Source organism: Heteronotia binoei, chromosome 10, assembly GCF_032191835.1.
Source record: "Heteronotia binoei isolate CCM8104 ecotype False Entrance Well chromosome 10, APGP_CSIRO_Hbin_v1, whole genome shotgun sequence".
Classification (NCBI taxonomy): Eukaryota; Metazoa; Chordata; class Lepidosauria; order Squamata; family Gekkonidae; genus Heteronotia; species Heteronotia binoei.
Window position 1 is genome coordinate 94,111,928 of NC_083232.1, and position 26,164 is coordinate 94,138,091.

The following is a 26,164-nucleotide window of genomic DNA, read 5'->3' on the forward strand; positions in this document are numbered from 1 at the left end:
AGGCCATTCCAGCAGCTGCAAGTGGAGTAGTGGGGAATCAAACCTGGTTTTCCCAGATAAGGGTCTGCGCTTACAGTGCGCTTAACCACTTCACCAAACTGGCTCTCTTACGGCGTTCTCAACACTCCATAGTTTGCCATTTTGTGCCGTTACATATAAACTAAGATTAAACTGTGTCTTAGAATCTTAAATTGCAGGCCAGAGAGAAAAAACAAAAATACTGTTTGTCAGGAAAGAGGATGTCTTCGTTCCTAAACCACAACCGAGGAGAGGAACGTGCAGAGAACATAAGCCCATAGGCTTTCAAGGCTCAATCCCATGACATGTGTGAATGCCACCAAAGGTAATCCACAGGTTGACTGTGTATCAGATGTGCATTCCCTCCCAATTTTTAAGGGCAGCACGCAGGGATTCTTTGCTGTATTTTTTTTTAAAATGTTCTTTGTCATTGTCTTATAATTTGCATCCTGTTTTTCTTCCACCTCCATCCCTTCAGCTTCAGTAGGTAGTCCACATATTACAGTAGAAATGATGAACAGGAAAGGAGTCCAGCCAATGCCTTCCTCAGCCACGGGCAACTACCTCTTAGCTCTCATCAACTACTTATTTATGAAAATGCATGCAGTGGACCAGTCACATCAGAAGAGGGGTGGAATTCTAGCAGGAGCTCCTTTGCATATTAGGCCACATACCCCTGATGTCGCCAGTCCTCCAAGAGCTTACAAAAAAGAGCCTTGTCAGCTCTTGGAGGGCTGGCTACATCAGAGGTGTGTGGCCTAATATGCAAAGGAGCCCCTGCTAGAAAATTCCACCCCTGCATCAGAAACTAAAGAAGTAATTTTATATTGTCTGGTTCCAACAAGCCAATGTTCTTACACTCTGGAATTACTTTGCTTTTTTAATAGCCGGCTCGAGGTTGACTCAGCCTTCCATCCTTCCGAGGTCGGTAAAATGAGGACCCAGCTTGCTGGGGGAAAAGTGTAGATGACTGGGGAAGGCAATGGCAAACCACCCTGTAAAAAGGTCTGCCGTGAAAATGTTGCGAAAGCAGCGTCACCCCAGAGTCGGAAACGACTGGTGCTTGCACAGGGGACCTTTCCTTAGCGGCCTCGTGGCGCAGAGTGGTAAAGCAGCAGTACTGCAGTACTGTGGTCTGAACTCTCTGCTCACGACCAGAGTTTGATTCCGGCGGAAGCTAGATTCAGGTAACCGGCCCGAGGTTGATTCAGCCTTCCATCCTTCCGAGGTTGGTAAAATGAGTATCCAGCTTGCTGGGGGGGAAGTGTAAAAGACTGGGGAAGGCAATGGCAAACCACCCCGTAAAGAGTCTGCCATGAAAACATGAAAGCAACGTCACCCCAGAGTCGGAAACGACTGGTGCTTGCACAAGGGACCTTTCCTTCCCTCTGTTATTATTATGGGTTTTCTGAATCCCACTTTTTCCGCCTTGTGATTTTTTTGGGGGGGTTGCTTTGTTAAAACACTGAGCAAGCAAACCTTAAACAGGTCTACTCAGACCCATTTTATCCAAGGAAGTTTTCTTAGGTCTAGAATCTGCTGAAGTATGAAAATGGAACATATTAAAACCAGCTTTTACACTTAAACAGTAAATCTGCTCCAAGGGTATGCATGCCATTGCCTTTTCTTCAGTTCCACGTTGAAAACGAGGCTCACACCTGTACTAGCAGACCAAGAAGAAAGCTCCCTCCATGTTCCCCGTAAGTTCAGGCACAGGGCGTTATCTTGTAAAATCTCTATCTGCCCACCCAGCAGTCCCCAACCATTTTGGCTCCAGGGACCGGTTTTATGGAAGACAATTTTTCCACGAACCGGTGATGGTGATAGTTTTGGTTTGATACAATTGTTCACTTTATTTCTATTATTACATTGTAATATATAATGAAATAAGTATATAACTCACGGCCCGGTTGCCAACAGGCCACGGACCAGTACCAGTCCATAGACTGGGGATTGGGGACCCCTGTGCCCACCTACCCACCGTTACTGACATTAACGATTATGCATAAAAAAAAGAGCCCCCTTAAGTTTTAAACCAAACCGCTAATCAAGCATTATGGCAAACTGATAATACTGAAGTGCCATGGGATGCCATGTAGATAGATCCCAGTAGGCAGCCGTGTTGGCCTGAAGCAATAGAACAAAGCAGCAGACAAGAGCACCTTTAAGACCAACTCAGTTTTATTCAGAATGTAAGCTTTCGTATGCTCTTAAGCCGACTTCATCAGACAAAATGGGAATGGAAGCAGCAAATCTTAATATAAGTGGGCCGTGTAGAATCATGGGAATGTTTTTAGCAGATCTGTGATTCTTTTAATTTGCTAAAAACGTTCCCATGATTCTACATACCAACTCACTGCCCACTTATATTAAGAATTGCTGCTTGCCATTCCCATTTTGTCTGATGAAGTCTGCTTAAGAGCATACAAAAGCTTGCATTCTGAATAAAACTTAGTTAGTCTTAAAGGTGGATTTGTCTACTGCTTTGATAATACTGAAATTACGCTCTTTCCCTTATACTTCTCTGCCGGCTATTGTATGCATTGGACAACATCGGCCCCATCTGGTGGTCAGAATCAGCCATGAAGTTACCATCTACCTCCAGAAACTGCCTTATTTATAGGGCCAAATGCACCGAGTAGAATGCCTGTTCCACAAAATAAAGAATACTCCATCCTCTGTACCTGAGACCCTCTCATGCCTAGATGCACATAAAGTAAGTGCCGCTTATTGGAGTGCTAGCTTTATTTGGAAAGTTGCTAAGAAGGCACATGTTAACAGAGACAAGAGTTACGACCGTGCTACCATATTTAGCAAGTACACAGCACTTCATGTATATCATCTCTGTAATCTTTGCAGCAACTACTATAGGCCAGTATTAGGGACATCAGGGGAGGGACGGTGGCTCAGTGGTAGAGCATCTGCTTGGGAAGCAGAAGGTCCCAGGTTCAATCCCCGGCATCTCCAACTAAAAGGGTCCAGGCAAAGAGGTGTAAAAAACCTCAGCTTGAAACCCTGGAGAGCTGCTGCCAGTCTGAGAAGACAATACTGACTTTGATGGACCAAGGGTCTGATTCAGTATAAGGCAGCTTCATATGTTCATTTTGTAGAAGAGAGGTTGAAAACAGGAACACTGCAGATGGTTTAAAGCAATCTCAGGAATTGAGAGACTGGAGATTTAAACCAGGGATTTCCCAGCTCAAAGTCCAGAACTTTAGTTTTGGATATGGCTTCAGCTCACCCACTCCCCATTCCAAAGAGAAGAGGCCAAACGAAGACCCCAAAGTTCGACTATCTTCACCAGTCCCTGCCTCAAGGCTCCTCACTTCCCAAATGCTTAGTCTCTTCCCCATTGTCTTTATTACTTCTGTAGGTATGAATAATTTCTGTAGTCACAGTCTTCCCTTCCTAACTCTTAACAAATGCTACTTTGTTTTGTGAATGTTGGTTTGAATTATCTCACAACACTGTACTATATGAGCTCAGATTGCGGTATGAGGACACACAACTCTCAAAGTGTTAAATCTTCTCTCTTTCCTGTTGATATCTGGACTTTGAGTCCCACGAGGTTATACTCACACAAGTCTGTTCTTTTCTGCTTTAAACTGAACAGAAGGGTGAGTGGATCTGTGAAAGCAGAGAAGCAGCTGAAGAATCAACGAATGGTTGAGTCTGCAAAGCAGTGGCCATCCTGTTACTGCCCTGATGATGGAAAACCATCGTTTGAATTTCACTTTGCCAGCTGCTGCCCTCTTGGTATAATACAGTTTCCTTGATAGATCCAAGTGAGCAGCCGCGTTGGTCTGAAGCAGTAGAACAAAGTAGGAGTCAAGCACAGAAGATTTGTGGATGTTCTCTCCCCTCAGATTTGTGGATGTTCTCTCCCCTCATTGGTGGATTTGTATAATATGGGATGTAAAAGGAAGATACAAATGATCTTAAGGGACCCTTCACATCCGGGTCACTTGCTATTTGAGATCTTACCGTCAGGTAGACGGTATAGAGTGTTGAAGGCTAAGACAAATAGATTTAAGGGCAGCTTCTATCCAAGTGCCGTGGTTAGGCTAAATGCAGGGTCATGAATGATTATTTGTTTTTTTTAGATGCATTTAAATGGTTTATGTATATGTCCTTTTTTTGGATGTTGATGTGTTGGTATGTTTGTGAAAGAGCACCTCATTTCGTTGCTCTCATTTTCTTTTTTTGAGAACAATGACAATAAATCTATCTATCTATCTATCTATCTATCTATCTATCTATCTATCTATCTATCTATCTATCTATCTATCTATCTATCTATCTATCTATCTATCTATCTATCTATCTATCTAAAGTTGCACCCTTAAGACCAACAAAGTTTTATTCAGAATGTCAGCTGTCGTATGCTCTAAGCACACTTCATCAGACGAGGAATCAGATTTTAGAATGCAAAATGGTACAAATTTAAAATCCAACGACAGAATAGTAAAATTAACAAATTGAGCAAATCTTTGATCTGGGTTGCATGAGCGTGAGAAACCAATAAAAGAGTAGCATGTCAAAATGTGAGAATGTCTGCTAATCACTCTATTGTTTATAAGCCTGGGGCAAAATGATGTTTCTCAGATGTTTTTCCCATCCAACTTATTTACCTTTTAACATGTAACATACATATAGGCTGATTACAGACCGGCACTTTGGGCCAACTCAGAGACGCCTCTGAAGTCGGCCCAAATAATCCCCCTCCACACAGAAACATCTGCCGGGCGTCCCCAGCCCGCACTCACTCTGTCCTTCCAGCCGCTCGACCCAGCTCGAAAAGCAACCACTTTGAAAGCGGTTGCAAATATTTGAGCCGTCCGGTAGTTGCCTCCCTGCTGTCTGGAAGGGGAGGGGCGCAAGTGAGGCGGTGTGGAACTGCCAAGCTGCCTGATGCTGTTTCCGGATTTTTTTTTTTTGTTTTAAGAACCCAATGAGAGCTTTGGAGCGCTCGTGCGCATTAGTGCTTCTCCCCGAGGGGGAACAAAGAGGAATCCGGCTTTGGGGTCGCCTTCCCGTGTGGAGGCACCAAGCCGCCTGGCGGACCGGAGGCAGGCGGCATGAGGGTGAGCATGTGGAGGCTCCTGAACGGCTCTTTATGCGCCAGTCCAATTCAGGACGCCTCCCAGCTGCCCCAAAATGCCCATCTGTTCTCAGCCATAGTTTGCCATTAGAAGAAAAATACATTAAACTATAGTGGGAGATGGGATGGGGGGGTTTTTTTGCATTCTAAGCCACTGCCTACCAGCTGTATGCAGCTCTGCTCCCTGTACCTGATTCCTCATCTGAGGAAGGGTGCATACACATGAAAGCTTACATTCTGAATAAAAGTTTGTTGGCCTTAAAGGTGCAACTTGACTCCTACTTTGCACACGAAAGCTTACATTCCAAATAAAACTTTGTTGGTCTTAAAGGTGCTACTTGACTCCTGCTTTGTTCAGACCAACATGGCTGCCCATCTGGATCTCTCTACTTTGTTTTACAGCTCCCTTGAGAATAAGCAACTGTGTGTCACTGCTTTTGCAGTAGTTTGGTGCGCTTGGTGACCTTTCTCTACAGAGAATCATAAAATTGCCTTCATCTATATGGTGATAGGACTGAGAACAGCTCTTCCAAGTCTCGGAAAAAGGTCTTTCTCAACCATCCTACCCAAGACCTGTTTAACTGGAGACGTCAGGAATTTCACATCTTGAACACATGAAGCGACCCTATACTCAGTCAAGCCGTCTGTTTAGAAAAGTTAGTAATCTAATGGGCAACGGCTCTCCGTGGTCTCAAAGAGAGGTCTTTCACATCTGGTCCTGATTGAAATTGAGACCTTCTGCAAACATAACAGGTTGAACCTAGGACAACCAGAATGCAAAAGCCTGCTCTCTCCCACGGCTATCATTCTTTTTCTAGACTAAACCACTGTTGCCTGTTTTGATCCACTAGTAAGAGAGTGTCTGCTTCCCTCTTTGGCATGAGGATACTTTGGTGTACTCTCATTAGGCAGGTACTGTGAGAATTATCCTACAGTAAGATCACAGCGCCAAATTTCATTCTGGCTACTGGTCTCACAACAAGATAAGTAGGGGAAGAGCGATGTTTTAATTGTTAGTCACTGAAAAGCACATAAAACTTTTGGGAAAGATGTCATATTTACAAGATACAGGAATACCTGTTAGGTGCAATACATTAAGATTCCAGGATTCCACACACACACCCCTCCATATCAAAGGCAGAGTAACTAAATTGTAAGGTGGCGTTGATTTACATTTTGAATGCTTATGGAAATAACTATGAGACCCACATGCACATTTATGCATGCTACCAATTTGTTATAACTTGTCTTCACACCTTACGTGTCAAAACACTGTCTTTTAATGTACATGAAACTTCCAAGATGCAATTCTGCAAAGAGAACAAGTTATCCCAACTACAGGAGTGTTGTTACATAAATGTAAAACATTTAACACCTACAGCCCTTTGAGAGAATAATTTGGCTCTGGGTGTGTATGTCATTCCAGCCCATAAAACCCATGCTTCAGGACTTCACAAGTGGTTTCTAAAGAAAAGTATGTCTCTGGACATTTCAGTAAGAATAAGTCTCCCCATTTCTTTAGATCTGCTATTTTAAATGGGACTTGATTTTTTTAGACGTTAAAACATCTGTATATCATATTAGATAAAAATATGGAGCAGAGGTCCATCAGTGGCTATTAGCCACAGTGTGTGTGTGTGTGTGTGTGTGTGTGTGTGTATAATTATATATATATAATTTTTTTGGCCACTGTGTGACACAGAGTGTTGGACTGGATGGGCCATTGGCCTGATCCAACATGGCTTCTCTTATGTTCTTATTACCCTTGACAATAATATAAAATGAATTCTGAGGAATTAGATAATTCAGAGCCACTGTTTGCTTAATGATAAACAAACATCATACATAAGTATCAAGCACCTTATAGTATTTATAAAATCACAAAAAAATAGTTAAAAGCAGTAGTATGAAAAAATAGAAAAGGCTATGAATGGATGGACTTGAACATTGCTTTCCATAATATGTCTTAAGCTGTGTTTTCCTGCTTATGGGAACCAATGAAAGGCACCTTCTATTTTAGCTTAGATTAAGCCTCATTCAACTGCCAGCTCATCCAGACAGAACACAATAATGTGAATAAAAGAACATCCTGTGTGTTTCGGAAAAAGAGAAAAAAGGAGACATTATACAGAGACTATTGTGATTTCAACAAAATATTGCATGTAAGAAAAAGCTGAACATCTAAATCAAACTAAATACCAGCCTCACAAATAGCAAATCATAATGACAACAACAAAAAATGTAAGATTTCGCTCAATGCACTTGTCAGTCCAGGAGAGAACACATCTCATAAATGTGAATGAACAGTAGCTGAATGTATTCACTGTTTTCTCAATGAAGGTATGTGAGTTCAGAAGAAAAAAAAGGGAGGAAGGAAACGTCACTGAGACAGAAAGGACTTTTCCAGTAGGGGGGAAGAAAGACAACGAAAGAGTCAGGATATCAGAGGCAACAGGAGGTTTCAGAGGTAAGGAAGTTCAAAGGAAGAGGCAAGCTCTGTCAGATGGGCTTGGCACGTGAAGGGAATGATGCACAACAATAAACTGTTGGAAGAAAAAAGAGAGCAAACAATAAAATAAATGCTGAACAAGAACAGTGTGACCCACTTCCCACTTGCCTTATGCTGCTCTCAGGCTCCTCTTCTCAGCGGGGCTTCCGTCCGATTTCACACTATCTGCCCCGGGGCTGCAACTAGCTTCGCCTTTTTCATGCGGCAAACAGAAACTGCTTTTTAGAGGTTTCTGTTTGCCGTGCAAAAAAGCCAATGCTAGCTGCAGCCCCGGGGCAGACAGTGTGAAATCGGACGGAAGCCCCGCTGAGAAGAGGAGCCTGAGAGTGGCGTTAGGCGAGTGGGAAATCGGTCTGTGTTAAATCAGCATCTTCCAGCATGCTTGCACTAGTACAGATGGAATAAGTTTCATTTGTGTAAACAGAGTTGCAATGGCTCGATCTATTGCAAAGACAGCCTACTCCTGTAGCTCCTAAGAATACATTATTATATGTTCAGCAGTTAACAAACTGAGCTGGTTTCCCATTGAGAACGTCCATAACGGTGGACAAGCTTCCCTGGAGTTAATTCACCTTCCATCCACTACTGATCTTCCTTGGTGAATCTACATGAGACATGTGATCAAGGATGGAATTCTAGCAGGAGCTCCTTTGCATATTAGGCCACACACCCCTGATGCAGCCTATCCTCCAAGAGCTTACAAAGCTCCAACCACTAAGCTTGCAGTTTTGTGCTATAAAGCAGGGGAGGCCAACGGTAGCTCTCCAGATGTTTTTTGCCTACAACTCCCATCAGCCCCAGCCAGCATGGCCAATGGCTGGGACTGATGGGAGTTGTAGGCAAAAAAACGTCTGGAGAGCTACCGTTGGCCTCCCCTGCTATAAAGAACGGACTTTCCAAACGTTTACCTGCTCTTCAAATTGCAAATTACAAAATGCTAGGGTGAGATTCTGTGATATTGAACTGCAGAATCTCTTTCACGCACAGACTTGGAAAACGTTTTCTTCCAAGCGGAACTGGGGACAACCTTTTCTTCATTGGGTCTTCAACAAAATCCAACAGCCTGCCGTGGCTGGCTTTGACACAGTTTTTGCTGAAGTCTTCCACAGTGCCTGGCACAGGTCTACTTCCAGCCACTATGAGGTTAACAGCATACTGAGCAGAGAGGATGCAAAGACTCCAACTGGCTCAGCCCAACCCATGGGGACATGCTGACCTAGACAGAGTTTGTTTATTTGACATCACTATGCCAGGGGTGAGGCTCACTAGCGGCTCAGAGCAGGCTCCCCAGAAGGTCTGAACATCTGTACAGTGGAACTGAGCCAAGGCCAGCGTGTTCATTGAGAACTGAAAGAGCTGTTATATGTGTTTGGTGTAGTGGTTAAGTGTGTCGACTCTTATCTGGGAGAACCGGGTTTGATTCCCCACTCCTCCCCTTGCACCTGCTAGCATGGCCTTGGGTCAGCCATAGCTCTCTTATCTGGGAGAACCGGGTTTGATTCCCCACTCCTCCACTTGCACCTGCTGGAATGGCCTTGGGTCAGCCATAGCTCTGGCAGAGGTTGTCCTTGAAAGGGCAGCTGCTGTGAGAGCCCTCTCCAGCCCCACCCACCTCACAGGGTTTTTGTTGTGGGGGAGGAAGGTAAAGGAGATTGTGAGCCGCTCTGAGACTCTTCGGAGTGGAGGGCGGGATATAAATCCAATATCATCTTCTTCTTCTTCTTCTTCTTCTTCTTCTTCTTCTTCTTCTTCTTCTTCTTCTGTGTGTGGGGGCACAATGCATGGGATCATGGAGAAGGGCTGGAACACCAACACTTATCCTGCACACAGGGCTGGCGCGTGGGAGCAGGCGAACTAGGCAAATGCTCGCGCCCTCCCTGAGCCTCCAACTCGTTTTTTCTTGGCTCTGAGGGGTTGGAGGAGTTCCCCCAATCCCTCAGAGCCGAGAAAGAATGGCTCCTCCCCTCCCCAGCGCTCTCCAAACTCAGAGAACACTGTGCAGGGGATGCACCGAGTGTTCTTTCTCGGTTTTAAGGGATCTGAGAAAGAACAGCACTTCCCCTCCCCAGTGCCGTCCAAACTTGGAGAGCACTGTGCAGGGGACGTGCTGATTGCCCAGTGCGATGACATCACCTCTGGGTGATGCCATCACCGTGCGCACTTTGCATGCATGCATGCAAGAAGTTTTCTCCCGGGGGGTGGGTGCGAGTTGGGGTTCTGCCTCGGGTGCCAGAACCCCTCACGCCAGGGCTGTCTGCACAGTATGCTGAATGAGATGGTAGAAATGCACAGGTGTAGACCTATTCCCCTATATGAACCATTCCTTACATGTATCGAAGTTAGCACATCAGAAAGAAAAAAGTAGCATGCTGCCCCCCCTTCTCCTAGGACATCGGGGAATACTAGCAGTGGGACTTACACAAACCTGAACCACATCCTTGAATTTGCTCTTGGTAGAATCCTGGCATCTACATCATATCTGAACAGGCCTAACACATTCAAGCAGCCATGCGTTACTGCAATCCGTTCAGTATTCAGTACAACAACCTTCTAAGTGCATCTACCAGAAAGCAATCCCACTGTATTCAGTGCAGATCACTTCTAAGTCAAAAGGTTATGCCAGGCTGTTTAATTGTTAAGATTTCCACAAACCATGCATTTAACGAATTTCTAAGACCTCTGTACAGTGTAAGTTCATTCCAACACAGATAAAACCAGATTAGTAAATTAAAGGGAGGAAACCATGATATGCAATGTTGAATTGGGACTATTCAGTTTAGAAAAAAGACAACTGAAGGGAGGACGTAACAGATGTTTATAAAATGCTTCATTTGGTGAAGGGAATGGATTCAGAGAGCTCTTTCTCCTATTATAGATTCAGAACAGACAAAAGGAAGTACTTCTCTATTCGATGAATAATTAAGATGTGGAATTCACTGCTTGTGATGTAGTGATAGCCACGAGCATAGATGGCTTTAAGAGAGAATTAGACAGATTCATGAAAGAGATCCACCAATACTACTAACCATATACAGGGGAAGCAAATCTCTGAATATCAATTTTAGGAGGCAACGTCAAGGGATAGCTTGTATAAAGGTAGTCCCCTGTGCAAGCACCAGTCGTTTCAGACTGGGGTGACGATGCTTTCACAATGTTTTCATGGCAGACTTTTTACAGGGTGGTTTGCCATTGCCTTCCCCAGTCATCTAAAGTTTCCCCCCAGCGAGCTGGATACTCATTTTACCGACCTCGGAAGGATGGAAGGCTGAGTCAACCTCGAGCCAGCTACCTGAACCCAGCTTCTGCCAGGATTGAACTCAGGTCATGAGCAGAGCTTAGGACTGCAGTACTGCAGCTTTACCACCTGCAAGGCAGCTGGTTGGCCACCGTGTGGGACAGGATGCTGGACTAAAAGGACTATTGGTCTGATCCACCAGGGCGCTTCTTATATTCACACAAGACATGTGTCTATGTATTTAGGGTCTCAAAAATCAACAGAAAAGGTTATTTAAGGAGAATAAACTAATCAAGCAATAAAACAGCAAGTCTGCTTGCAGTGCTCTTATGCAAGAAGATCTTATCATTAATACAAAGAAGTCACTGATGAGTCAGTATCCATAAACAGGAAACAACAGCTTGCCCAAATGTTAGTTTGTAATGACCATGGATTTGCACCAAGGTTACCAAAGTCCAACCATCATATCCTCTGTGTTTCACTGCTTCTGATGTCTAGAGCTCAAGCTGTCTTTATGAACTGCGTATAAAAGAATGCCGTTGTAGCTAAGAATATAAATAAGAAAAATCATGTTGGATCAGGCCAAAGGCGCATCTAGTCCAACACTCTGTCACACAGCAGCCCAAACCCAGGTGCCACCAGGAGGTCCATCAGCAGGGCCAGAACTCCAGAATCCCTTCCACTTTATACAGAGCATAATGTTCCATCTGTACCTTGTGACTAATAGATATTGATGGAACCGCCAATACAGCATTATGGTCCATGCACACGCCAGTTCTCTCTTGTGCATGTAACAGGCAAGACTGAAATGCATGGGCCCAAATACGCCACCACTGCTGGCATGAGATCTTAGGTCTAAGCACCCATTTCCCTTCCCAGTGAAAAGTAGGATATAGAAGCATCTGTAAAGTCTAGGTTCCCCCCCGCTATATTCAGAACTTAAGTAAATCTGTGCTGGTCTGTGCTCATTCCCAGTAGAGACAGGACAGCACACAGACACACAGCATTTAAAATGGAGACCTTTAGGGGCAGGGTTGATGCAACACTACACACAATTACTGCTTACTCTGTTGCCAGCCTAATTTTGCCCCACAGAAGCCCCCATCATCACGGAATCCCACAAAGGGATTTTCAAATCCAAACCTCTTTAAACTTTTAAATATATATGAATGCAAATTTTGGGTTGGATCCGGCAGAAAAGGCAGCCTGAAAAGCTAGCAGAAGAAGTTGCTGGGGCAGACTGTTCCCTGCTTTCACCCTCCCGAACCAGCCTGAAAACCTGAGGATTTTGCATCACAGACTGGGCTGCTGCAACAATGAAGGGTATGACAGATTTCCCACTCACCTCACGCCGCTCTCACGTTCTCAGTGGGGCTTCCTTCCAATTTCACACTATCTGCCTTGTGGCTGCAGCTAGCATTGGCTTTTCCACGCGACAAACAGAAACCAGTTTCTACTTGCGGCGTGAAAAAGCCAACGCTAGTTGCAGCCCCGGGGCAGATAGTGTGAAATCAGAAGGAAGCCCCGCTGAGAAGAGGAACATGAGAGCGGCGTAAGGTGAGTGAGAAACTGGTCTATGTCTCCTTTGCTGCCCACCTGCTTCTGTGAAAAAAAATTTAATGCGTTGCTAAAATTTGGGAACCTCTGTTGAATGTGGGCTGTTTAGTGCTATGTCCCAAAGGAGAATCTTCATGAGAGAATGCTTGCAAAGTTAATTGAAAGAGAGAAAACACTACTAAGTTAGGTGGAACAAAACAAAACAAACCACACCATTTCAGCATGAAGTGCACAACTTAGACCGATCCCCCACTAGCCTTAAGCTCCCCCTCTCTGCGGGGCTTCTGTCCAATTTCACACTATCTGCCCTTGGGGCTGCAACTAGCTTTGCCTTTTTCGCATGGCAAACAGAAACCAGTTTTTAGAGGATCTTGTTTGCCACGCGAAAGAGGCAGAGCGAGTTGCAGCCCCGGGGCAGACAGTGTGAAATTCGACAGAAGCCTCACGGAGACGAGGATAGTGAGAGCGGCATGAGGCTAGTGGGGAATCGGTCTTAGTGGTCTTCGCAAGCATTACCTTTGCGAGTTAGTAATGATCATTATTAGTAAAGAGTCCACATCACTGCATCTATGTCGTTAGTTCAAGCGAATACAAACGCATCGAGCAGTGTACAAAGGAAAGAGGCTGGAAAGGAAAGCACAAGTATGGCTGGGAAGAGAACAGAGGAAAGTCTGGAAAAGCCACCCCTCCGCCGTTGATGTTACACAAGTGAAGGCAAAAAAAATACACAATGATTCAAACATACGTTTAGGTACCAGCTCGGTTGAGTCTGTATCATCTGTTCCATTGTACAATACAGGTGGGTCCATATCTGAGTCAGGAGGAGGGTATGGTGGGGGCGGGGGAATCACTAACTGGGGTGGACCCCGCGTGTTGCCTCTAGGAGGCTTTTGTGGCACATGCCGCCCATCACCTACAGGGGAATCAATTAGAATTCACTAGTTACTGAAACATCAAGTTCATGGTCTATTGTTTAGCTTTGCCTTAATGCATCCAATCATCTCCTCCCCAAAATCACTACCAGTTGACCTGCGTTGGGAAAGAAGTTTGTCTCGCCATGTCCTCATTAATGGCACCTAACAGACCAGCATTCTTCATAAATGTGAAAGATCGTGCTAAAGGCGTGTAAGCCGATCCATGGATTTCTCCCCTGCCCCAAGTCATTTAGCAGCGCGATTCTATGCAGAGTTACTCTAGGCAAAGCCCATTTCTTTCACACCGATGGAACTTCGCTTAGGAGTGTTCTGGAAGTCCCCAGAATCATAAATGATCACCATGCCATGAGTAATTGCTTTCCTGAACTCATCTTTTTGGCTTTGAGTGGTCCGGTCTGGTCAGGAGAAGGGAACATCAGCACTGCACTTTATCATATTTTGTTCGCCTTCCCCCTGGCTTATTTATTTGAAAATTTGTGCCCCAACTTTATGTATTTAATTAGGGTTCTATCCCGCCTTCTCCACAAGCGGACTCAGGGTGACTAGCAGTCATTTCAGACCTCTACAATTACAGTTTAAAACCAATAAAATATAACTACAATTAAAAACATTCCATGGTGCTGTACAGGTGGGCTCTTTCTTTCCCTTGTGGCTCAAGGGGGTTTGTGCTACCCAGGGCTTTTTTTTTGTAGCAGGAACTCCTTTGCATATTAGGCCACACCCCCTAATGTAGCCAATCCTCCTGGAGCTTACAGTAAGCCCTGTACTAAGAGCCTGTAAGTTCCAGGAGGATTGGCTACATCGTGTGTGTGTGTGTGTGTGTGTGGCCTAATATGCAAAGGAGTTCCTGCTACAAAAAAAAAAGCACCCTGATGCTACCTTTTGTGCATGATACAAAGAAAATATCTCTTTACCCTTTCTCTAAAGCTATATACAGGGCCCCTTACTTTAACCTCACAAGAAACCTGTGAGATAGACTAGTCTGAGAGAGCTCCACTACTGAGCATGGAATTGGAGCTGAGATTTACCTGGCTCAATCTGCATCTTTTATCCACTACATTTACGGCTGAACCATCAGGCGTTACTGGTTCTCCTCCATCTAAGCTGTCCCAGACCACAGAATTATCAAGCAGTTACTAAAACCTCTCCAGTGTTGTTACAAAAATGTACTACGGTGACAGAAGGGACAAGAAAATCATGACAGTGAGAATGACTAAATAGACTGATTTTTGGAGAACTGTCATTCGCCACATTTAATTCTTCTTAGAGAATATAAATAAAGATGGGAGCAGTGCAGGGCAAGTCACGGGAAAGTGGACTCTTTCTGCCACTTCAGTTCTGGGGCATTAAAAGCGAGGCACTAGGCGCATACAAATATAGAAATAAAGCCAAAAGGTTCCTTCTCAAGCAGGAGACATTTGTAACGGAAGCAATTAGACTTGACAGTGTGTTTATTTATGATATCACATATGCACGTCTTGGGTGCTTTATGAAACACAAGGCCAAAGGCATAAAATTAAATCTTAAATGCATCGGAAAACTTTTAACATGTCCTCTTCACGTACTGGTTAATTAATTCTGAACAGGGCTTTTTTTTTTGTAGCAGGAACTCCTTTGCATATTAGGCCACACACCCCTGATGTAACCAATCCTCCTGAATAGGCTTCCCAATCCCCAGATCCCCCGGTTTTACAGGCTTCCCCCCGCCCCCAGTCAGCTGGCCGGTGGGGGAAGCCCCGCCCCCACAGCCACCATGTACCTCTAAAGCTCTGGCAAGTTTACAAATTCGCAAACAGGTCCCGTTTTAAAATGTGTGTGTGTGTTTCTGTTGTTTATGTGCCTTTATAGTTGAGCAGGAAACAGGAAGCACTTCTTGGGGAAGGGTCAGCAGCAGCTTCCGTTTGTTTTGCTTTTGTTTTCAGAGCAAGTAACCAGACCCAGTAAGAGAGAGTGTGTGTATGTGAGTGAGAGAGGGAGAGAGAGAGGGAAGGAGGATTGCCAATTTCCAGGTGGGTAGAAACATACAACAGGGAGAATCACGGAGAGTGAATACAAAACCAAAAACCGTGATATAATTAACGAAAAAAACTTATTTAAATATGAATTTTCAAAATAGTGATTATCACAATACAATGTAGCAATTATTATATGGTGAATATATATATTCCTTTTAGACAAAATGCAGCAATATCCAGACATTGATTTGCTGAAGTGCTTAGTGCTCCAAGGTGCTTGTAGACCAAAGAGCCTGTGCAATATCTAGCAAACGAGTTCTTTTACTGAAGACTTATAAAAGCACGCAAAAAAGACTTATACAAGCACGGTAATACGCCATTGGAAAGATTTTTGCGTGCTTGTATAAGCTTCAGTTTTTGTCATTAGTGCTGTCATGAGATAAAGATACTTTGGATATCCCTCTTTGAAAAAGAGATTGGAAACGGTGCGACAAGCATCCTGCCGGCTCCGGGCTCCGTTAGAGGGACATCGAGGAGTCTTCAGTAAAAGAACTCGTTTGCTAGATATTGCACAGGCTCTTTGGTCTACAAGCACCTTGCAGCACTAAGCACTTTAGCAAATCAATGTATGGGTAGATGCATTTTGTTTAAAAGGAATATATATTCACCCTTGTATAATAATTGCTACATTGTATTGTGATGATCACTATTTTGAAAATCCGTATTTAAATAAGTTTTCTGAATGAATTGCATGTTGGTTTCATTAATTTTATCATAGTTTTTGGTTTTGTATTCAATCCCCAGGTCGGGGCAGGGGATTCCCCGGATTGGAGGCCCTCCCACCGCTTTAGAAAGCGGGAGGGGGGGAGGGAAATGTCTACTGGGCACTCTATTATTCCCTATGGAGAACGATTCCCATAGGGAATAATGGGAAATTGATCCACGGGTGTCTGGGGCTCTGGGGGGGATGTTTTTTGAGGTAGAGGCACAAAATTTGCAGGATAGCATCTGATGGCTTTCCTCAAAATACCCTCCAAGTTTCAAAAGGATTGGACCAAGGGGGCCAATTCTATGAGCCCCCAAAGAAGATGCCCCTATCCTTCATTATTTCTAATAGAGGGAAGGTATTGAAAAGGTGTGCAGTTCCTTTCAATGTGATGGCCAGAACTCCCTTTGGAGTTCAACTGTACTTGTTCCAACCTTGCTCATGGCCCCACCCCCAATGTCTCCTGGCTCCACCCCCAAAGTCCCCAGATATTCCTTGAATTGGACTTGGCAACCCTATTCCTGGAGCTCTTAGTACAGGGCCTACTATAAACTCTTGGAGGACTGGTTGCATCAGGAGTGTGTGGCCTAATATGCAAAGGAGCTCCTGCTACAAAAAAAAGCCCTACTTCTGAAGCGCACGAGTTCTCGTATGTTTTAGAAACCCATCAAAAGTGACAGTTTGTTAAGATATACCAAGAAGGATGACAACTGATCTCAGTAAGATTTTTCACTGTACAAAGCCTACTCAATATCTGAAGGAGCAGGGCTTTTTTTTGTAGCAGGAATTCCTTTGCATATTAGGCCACACACCCCTGATGCAGCCAGTCCTCCAAGAGCTTACAGGGCTCTTACTACAGGGTCTACTGTAAACTCCAGGAGGATTGGCTACATCAGGGGGTGCGGCCTAATATGCAAAGGAGTTCCTGGTACAAAAAAGCCCTGTGAAGGAGTATGTACTTTTCATACTGGATTGATTCATGTTATGAATTGGAGGTATGTGATAACTGTCCCCAGGGCTTTTTTGATAGCAGGAACTCCTTTGCATATTAGGTTACACCCCCTTATGTAGCCAGTCCTCCAAGAGTTTCCAGTAGGCCCTGTAAGAAGAGCCCTGTAAGTTCTTGGAGGACTAGCTACAGAAAGGGGGCGTAGCCTAATATGCAAAGGAATTCCTGCCACAAAAAAAGCCCGGACTCTCCCTACTATGCACACTTACACCTATTCCCTAAGAGTGATTAATGTAGCTGAATGCATGTGCAGAATTGTTTGGGGTGCATGAGAACATAAGAACATTGAAATGGTACTTTAGGACGCTACGGAGAAATGTGGCTTTCTTTGGAGGATGGAACTGAGCAAAACCTTTACACTGAATTTGAGTAAGGTCTTCTTTCTCTTGGCAGAGTACAGGCAGGGTAGGGTGGGGAGTCAATCGCTCACCAGCTTGAGCCACTGAGCCTTTAAATATGCAAATGAAAGGACTGGAGGACACAATGAGATGGTCAAGTCACACATACACCCCTCCAGCCTAGACAGGTGATTTCTAGCAGAGAACAGAGATTTGGAGGACTCAAGGGGGTAGAAAGACTTCAGGGGGGAAAAAACAAACCATGGAGAATTTAGAAAAAGCTTGTTTGACCTGCCTAACCTGGTCAATGGGAGGAGAAAAATAACAAACTCTGGGGGATGAGGAGAGTCCCTTTTATGCTGATCCCATCAAGGCAAACAGAACTCCTGCCCGAGATCTACTGAAGACAGCCACTTCCATGTGCCAGACTGCACATCTGGCAGAGGCTTCAAGGTAATGGGAACCCTTTGTAGCAACTGCAACCTTTTACCAAGGAGCTTGCTAAGACTAAGATCCATTAGGACAGGGGTCCCCAACCACCAGTCCTGTGGACCAGTACCTGTCTGCGGCCTGCTAGCAACTGGGCTGTGGAACGAGGCAGAGGCGCCGCACTGCCCCCACCCGCCCAGGACCAAGATGGACGAAAGAGGCAGCATGGCCTTGTCTGAGGCAGGGAGGCAGCCTTGGAATGAGGTAGAGTAGCCCCACCGCCCCTTCCCCCCGCCCAGGACCCAATCAGCTGATCGGCAGGGGTCTTTAAATGGGAGGGGGAGTTAGATTGGCCATCTGCTGCATGGCCACCTAGCAAGGAAGCAGCAGAAACAGCCCCAGTCTCTTCCCCCCCCATTTAAAGACCCCCCCCCATGTGGGGCAAGGAAGGGGTGCAGGCGGGAGGGGCAGTTTGGGGCAGCAAGAACCCCAGCACTGCCCCCCCCCACTGGTCTGTGGAAAAATGGTCTTCCACGAAACCGGTCCCTGGTGCCAAAAAGGTTGGGAGCCGTTGCATTACGGCATGTATAGAGGGAGGGACAGAAAACTGTGTTTTACTTTTTTTCTTTAGAATCCCTTGCTCCATTGTAGTTGTGCTGAAAATATGAACATATATGAACATATGAAGCTGCCTTATACTGAATCAGACCCTCGGTCCATCAAAGTCAGTATTGTCTTCTCAGACTGGCAGCGGCTCTCCAGGGTCTCAAGCTGAGGTTTTTCATGCCTACTTGCCTGGACCCTTTTTTGGAGATACCAGGGATTGAACCTGGGACCTTCTGCTTCCCAAGCAGATGCTCTACCACGGAGCCACTGTCCCTTCCCTAAATACATGTGTGTAGGCCCATAGCTAGGAAATTTTAATTGGGGGGGGGGGGCATTGGGGAAGGTGGTGAAGGCTGTGGAGCCCAAAAATGACACCGCAAAATAAAAAAATAAAATAAAATTTGAAAAGCCTAACAAGCCTAACAGGATGAATGCTCACTGGGCGTCCCAGCCAGCTGATCCGCTGGAAGTGTCCACATGGGAACAGCTGAATGTCCTCCCCTGTTTGGAAGTCAGGGGTGGTAAGCAATGGGGTCGGGACCCTGGGGGCTCTACTGTAGCTACAGGCCTGCATGTGTGGACATTTTCTTTGAATAAATGTTTTATAACCTTTAAAGAGTCCCCTGTGCGAGCACCAGTCGTTTCCGACTCTGGGGTGACGTTGCTTTCACAATGTTTTCCCGGCAGACTTTTTTACAGGGTGGTTTGCCATGGCCTTCCCCAGTCACCTACGCTTTCCCCCCAGCAAGCTGGGGACTCATTTTATTGACCTCGGAAGGATGGAAGGCTGAGGCAACCTGGAGTACCCAGCAAGTGTAGTGTAGATGACTGGGGAAGGCAATAGCAAACCACCCCGTAAAAAGTCTGCCGTGAAAACATCGTGATGCAACGTCACCCCAGAGTCGGAAACGACTGGTGCTTGCACAGGGGACCTTTCCTTTTTTAAAACAATAACCTTTAATGCTGATTCTCTGCAACTCAGACCGCCATTGTTCTGCATACATTATTTTTAAAAGGAGCATCAGGAAGGGGGAGGCAGTTAGTTGGCGAGCGGCTACTCCCCCAGTGATGGACAAGGCAGCAAGCTGCCCTCAGCCTCAGAAGAGGGAGGGGAAACTGGGAGTCCTGGTCCTCTAGGGTTGCCAAGTCCAATTTAATAAATATCTGGGGACTTTGGGGGTGGAGCCAGGAGTCTTTGGGGGTGGAGCCAGGAGACATTGGGGGCGGAGCCAGGAGCAAGGGTGTGACAAGCATAACTGGACTTCAAGGGAGTTCTGGCCATCACATTTAAAGGGACTGCACAAATTTTTAAATGCCTTCCTTCCATAGGAAATAATGAAGGATAGGGGCACCTTCTTTTGGGGCTCATAGAATTGGACCCCCTGGTCCAATCTTTTTGAAACTTGGGAGGTATTTTGGGGAGAGGGACTAGATGCTATACTGAAAATTTGGTGCCTCTATCTCAAAAAAACAGCCCCCCCAGAGCCCCTGATACCCGCAGATCAATTCCCCATCATTCCCTATGGGAATCGTTCATAGAGGTGCATGATGGCTCTGGGGGCGGGGCCTCCCCCGCCGGCCAGTTGGCTGGGGGAGGGGGGAAGCCTGTAAAACCGGGGGATCCCCCTCTGGGACCTGGGGATTGGGAAGCCTATGGTCCTCTCAGTGGGCGATCCCTACAAAGGCCAGGTGATGATAACGGTTGAACAGAAGAGAGAGAAAAGCCCCCTGGAGTGTTGGGAAAGCCACATGGGTGGCATGTGCTAGGCAGAGATCTTGAGAAGTCACTGGGGCCTAGATGCCCTGGAGGGCATGGGGAAATAGGGCCAGAGCACATCTGTTCCACCACTGATGCAACCAAAGGTCTCTCTAGTCCTGAATCTACTCTGTCTAGCACCAGTTAGGTGAAGCACCGTCCTGTAAGGCAGGCCAGTATTATTCCCTTATTTCAGATGGAGGTCTGAGGCTTGCATACAGCCCTCTGTAGAGTTTGTGGCTGAAATGAGCTTCCAAAATTAAAAAAAGAAAAAAAGATTTCTAAACTGTTTTTTTTCCCCATTGTTACAAAAAAGAAACTCCAACCCCAACCCCGCAGTAGGGTTGCCAAGTCCCCAGCGTTCTCGGGCGGGAGACTTTTGCTCCCGCGCAAAGCACACACGTGCTGCAATGATGTCACCCGAAAGTGACGTCATCGCACCAGCAACGTTGCTTGCAGCCGCTCCAGACTATTCCCAGATGCTCTAGCCATTTGGGAGGGGGAAAGAACTCTATGGTACCTATTGTACTATGGTACCAGTGTGGACCAGCATGTTGGAACCTCCCAGACGGGGGCTCGGCAGTCCCACCCCAAAGCGGTATATGACAATTGAAAGTTCTCACACATCCAAAAATGCTAGTAAAATTGTCGGTGTAAGCAGTAATGAACGACAATTACTCAACATCTGCACATGTATCCTGCCACTGTTGATCACAGAAGTCATCCCATGGGAGAAAGAACCCACAAATGAGACCCAGTTCTCTGTGAGATTAGACCACACAAGCAATATAAAATTTCTCCCAGGTTCAGTGTGCTGTATTTCTTTCTTTGTACAGTAATCTTAACGCAGTTAAATCTGGAAAAGGATTGACGGATTGAAAAAAGCCTCCCTCTCTCTTTTGAAAAAACTACAATCCAGCTAAATTTAAGGTTTTTAAATCCCATTGATTTCAATGAAGGAGCTCAATTAAACTTCCCAGTGAAATCAATCGGTCTTAGCTTTGTACAGGTTTCACCTCATCTCTGCAGATGTCAATATTTTAAACCATTAAAGACAGCTGGGCTTTCCCCAGTGATCTTGACCAAACACTCTATAAATTCAAGGCTTGGTTCAGCCCAAATTAAGCTTTTCAAAATCCCAGATTATATCTTATGTTGAAAATCACTCGCTGATCACTGGGATAAGGACACAGGCCAACGATGGCTACATCTTGAGATTCAACCTATTACCCAGGGCTTTTTTTGTAGCAGGAACTCCTTTGCACATTAGGCCACACACCCCTGATGTAGCCAATCCTCCTGGAGTTTGCAGTAGGCCCTGTACTAGGAGCCCTGTAAGCTCTTGGAAGATGGGCTACATCAGGAGTGTGTGGCCTAATGTGCAAAGGAGTTCCTGCTACAAAAAAGCCCTGCTATTACCTATCATATCGTGAAAATATCATACATTCCAGATATCATTTTTTAAGTTCTTTGCCCATCAATATGAAATATCAACAACTATTTTATTTCCAGACTTTCATGCTGTTTTATTAATACTCCTCTCCCAAATTACATTGTTTCTTGTTGGGGTGGTGGGGGGGGATATTTTAACAATTCTCTTGGTTCTCTGTGCAGCTTGCAGGTCAGCACACAATCCACATGCACTGGAGCTCAACAAAGAAAGAGCCGTTCTTACCAACTGTGCTTTGCCGCTTGTCCTCCACTTCATCTATCTTGTTTGGCATTGGGGGAGTTGGTGGAGGCGGGGCGCGTCTCTTTTTCTTCTGTAATTCATTTTGCGATGAACTCTGAGACATCTGACAAAGAGAGAAAAGATTTGCAGTTCTAGGCATAAGACTAGCAGAATCATTTCAGGGTTTTTTTTTTTTTTTTTTTTTTAAAGCTGTATTTCTTCATAAAATTCAGTGCCAAACACAGAGTTTGAATTTTACCTATTGCAAGAAAAGTCAGTAAGATAGGAAATAAAAGAACAGGGGAAGGCTAGAGAGCTGTTTTGTCCTCAGTGGCATATATCCCTATCCATTTACCTTTTAAAGAGAGAGAAAGAACATCGGGCAATTGCTGAAAATGGAAGTAGCACGGGGGCTGTTGTATCAGTTTCAAAATGCACTTTGAATCCACGGCACTGTATAACTTCAGCAGTGCTCAGAGAAGCTAAAGACAGGAGTAGAGATTCTTCTACTGTTTATTGGGGATGTTACGGAAATAAGCGGCTACTCTTCCCTGTCTGGAGGCAAATCTGTCCACCACAGAGAGATGGTTCTGTTTTTGTGATGTAGGAAACAACTACGTATTTGCCTGGGGTGTGCCCCCCTGCCATGCTTTCCTTGAATTTTACAATCTGGGGAGGAGGGGGGGGATGAACAACACTGTAAAGTATGTCTGTTCTCAGAAAATGACAGAAGTAACGCACGCTCCCCTTAATACCCATTACAGAGCTTTGACATTAGAGCCAAGTGGGCAGTTGTGTTGGTCAACAACGCAGAACAAAGTGGGAGTCCAGTGGCACCTTGAAGACCAACAAAGTTTTAATCGACGTGTGATTAAAGCGTGATGCTCAATAAGGTGCCTTTCAGTCTGCACAGCTAATCCCCATCTAGCCCCACCCACTTCCTAAAAGCACCTGGCGGGCACCAGGAAAAGGTGTTGACGGACACCACTCTGGGGACCCCTGACAAGAACAGCACACTTCTGCTTTGAGCAAACAACAGATGCAGTCCAGAAACAACTAATAACTGGGGAGGGACGGTGGCTCAGTGGTAGAGCATCTGCTTGGGAAGCAGAAGGTCCCAGGTTCAATCCCTGGCATCTCCAAAAAAGGGTCCAGGCAAATAGGTGTGAAAAACCTCAGCTTGAGATCCTGGAGAGCCATGAATGGGGCTGTGGCTCGGTGGCAGAGCATCTGCTTGGGAAGCAGAAGGTCCCAGGTTCAATCCCCAGCATCTCCAAAAAAGGGTCCAGGCAAATAGGTGTGAAAAACCTCAGCTTGAGACCCTGGAGAGCCGCTGCCAGTCTGAGAAGAGAATACTGACTTTGATGGACCGAGGGTCTGATTCAGTATAAGGCAGCTTCATATGTCCATATGTTCAAATAATGTTCACTTTAAGTCTGCTGACAACAAAGAGATGTATTTGTGACTAGGGTTCGTTTTATACGTTAGAGGAGGCCTCAAACTAGAATTGCCAATCCCCAGTTGGGGGCAGGGGATCCCCCGGTCTGGTGGCCCTCTCCCAGCTTCAGGTTATTAGAAAGCGTGGATGGGGTGGGGTGTTGAATGTCCACTGACCAGTCTCCATAGGGTATAATGAAGAATTGATTGTGGGTATCTGGGGTGTCTTCCCCCCAAAAAAAACCTCCAAGTTTCAAAGCAATTGCACCATGAGGTCCAATGTTATGAGCTCCAAAGTAGATGCTTCCATACTCCGTTATTTCTAATGAAGGAAAGGCATTTAAAAGGCGTGCAGTCCCTTTAAGTGCGATGGTCAGAACTCTCTTTGGAGTTCAGCTGTGCTTGTCACAACCTTGCTCCTGGTTCCACCTCCAAAGTCTTCTGGCTTCACCCCCAAAGTCCCCAGATATTTCCTGAGTCGAAACCGGCAACCCTACCTCAAACCTGAGCTTGCAACTAAATACACAGGAAGTAGCAGCCACTCATATCTATTGTACAATTAACATGCTTGCAATGATATATTGACCTTGCTTGTACGTTCAGTTTTAAACACAGGTTTACACCATCTCAGATATATCACCAAATAGCCACAATGGGCAGAATGGTTCATATTTTACTAGAATGTGTTTAAAACTGTATGCTTCAACTCATTGTATGCATGTGACACTCTGTTATTTAATAGACAACTGAGTTATCACATAAAGGGGGGGATATTACTTTTAAGTTTTGAAGAAAAGGATAAAGACTGTAAATGCACCATTTTAGCGGTGTGAGATTGTCCAACACCCCCGCCCCCCTTTCAATCCCTCTCATAGCTTATTATACTATTATACTGTTAGCTAAGTGGTACGCGTTCACAAACATGGAGAAGTAGTTGAGGAGCTTATTTTTTTTAAAAAAAAATACCAAAACAATGACTATAAAAATGTCTATAGTTCAAAACTGGGTCACAGAATTGGTGAAACGTGGTTTGCTAATGTCAACCTTGGTAATTCTAGAAGGCTAAACGTAAATGGTTCAAACACAAAGAACATTGTGTTTCTGCTTCACATCGGTGTACAGCAAAACAATAGAAGTTGAAAATAATTTGTCATGGCTGGCTGCTTCTTTTATAAAGAAATCAAGCCTTAACAATATTATCTGAAGCAATTTCCCTCCAAACTTTGTCACAAACAGCCCTCATTGAGTGCAACAGATTCTTTTGCAGGACTCAGCAGTTCATTTTGGGTGGCATTTGAAAGACTCTTGAAGTTATTCAGCGACAGAATGTTAAAGATACGTTTTTAAAATATATGTTTTGTGGGGGAGGGGGGCAGATAGCCTTAAAGTGTAAAGCAGGGGTGTCAAACTCATTTGTTATGAGGGCCGGATCTGACACAAATGAGACCTTGTCGGGCCGGGCCATGTGTGTCATAGAAGTAGCTGAGACATAAACTTTATAAGGGACACTGACAAACACAATTAAAAATTTTGTATCTCTCCTGTGTGATCGAGGGAACTGGGGAAAGGAAGCTCTGGCTCTTTCCCTCCCTTCCCAGGGGATGAGAAGGGGCAGGAGCCTCAGCCAACAGAAGGAAGAGAGGCTTGGCTCAATAGCCCTGTTGTGCGATTGAGAGGGCCTGGCAAAGCAAGCGCTTCCTTCCCAAAGGAGGAGCCTCAGCCAATAGAGAAAACAGTTGTTTTGCTCTGTAGCTCCTGTGCGATTGAGCAAGCCTGGCAAAGCAAGCTGTGACATAGAAGAAAACAAGAGAGAGGGAGAAGAAAGCAGGGGTCAGATAGGAACCCGCTGGGGGCCTGATCCGGCCCCCAGGCTCTGTGTTTGACACCCCTAAATGCAACAACTGTGTGCATTAGACCAGCACACTCAGCAGTAAACTACAATGGACTGCATCTCCAGGTCAAAGAAATCCTATGTAACATGTGACGTGGTCCTCAAACCAGTTCATCCAATTTCCAGCTGGTAAGGACTGAACGGGCACTCCTCCCATTTTACTGGAATGGCCGCACTTGATGCAAAAGGCAACTTGACATTATGGCAATGCATTGTTTCTCAAACCATTTCAAAGCCCTTCTTCTAGCCTTTGCCAGTATGTCTCAGCCAACGCCAACTGTTACGCAGGTGAGCACAAAGATCTGTGTAGAGCCGCAGGGCTGAAGCACACTGTTCTGTGGGGAAGAGTTGCCACTCAAGCCAGTAGAAAAACAAGCAGTACACAGTAGAAAATCACAGTACAAAATACAAACTGTGTATAAACGCTTAAAAGTGAATCAATCAGAACTGAAAGATACTAGTGCACATTCAGAATAGGACAATAGCTCAAAAGGCAAACAACAAGTCTCTAATGGTGTAAAATCCACAAACAGGTAAGTAGCTTACAAGTCCGTGTTCACGCCCTCATGGTAGACAAAGGAAGAGAGATAAGAAAAGTGACCAGATGGAAGGAACCCCTGAGAACAGCATTCTGGGTAACAAAGGGACACTGCAGGAGTGGAGAAGAGAAAAATCAGAGAGCACCTTATCTATCCCCAGGGCCTTTTTTGAGCAGGAACACACAGAAATGCAGTTCCGGCTGGCATGGCATCAGGGGTGTGGCCTAATATGCAAATGTTCCTGCTGTGTAAAACAATGGTGACATCAGGAGTGTGTGGCCTAATATGCAAATGAGTTTCTGCTCACTTCTTCCTACAAAAAAAAAAGACCTGTCTACCCCATGCTAACTTTCTACCGTCCTCCCAAGTCTGTGCTAGCATTAAGCAACATTGCACAGCCTGTTGATTCAA

General features: G+C 45.2%; 1 protein-coding gene across 1 annotated transcript in view; it reads right to left on the reverse strand.

Moving 5' to 3' along the window:
* Positions 1-26,164, reverse strand: part of COBL (cordon-bleu WH2 repeat protein) — a 262,328-nt gene that overhangs the window by 72,036 nt on the left and 164,128 nt on the right. Inside the window, exons 9-10 of the mRNA XM_060247787.1 lie at positions 21,890-22,010; positions 13,166-13,333 (exon numbers count right to left, since the gene is read on the reverse strand). Coding sequence (XP_060103770.1) covers positions 13,166-13,333; positions 21,890-22,010 — 289 coding nt within the window. The remainder of the gene's footprint in view (positions 1-13,165; positions 13,334-21,889; positions 22,011-26,164) is intronic.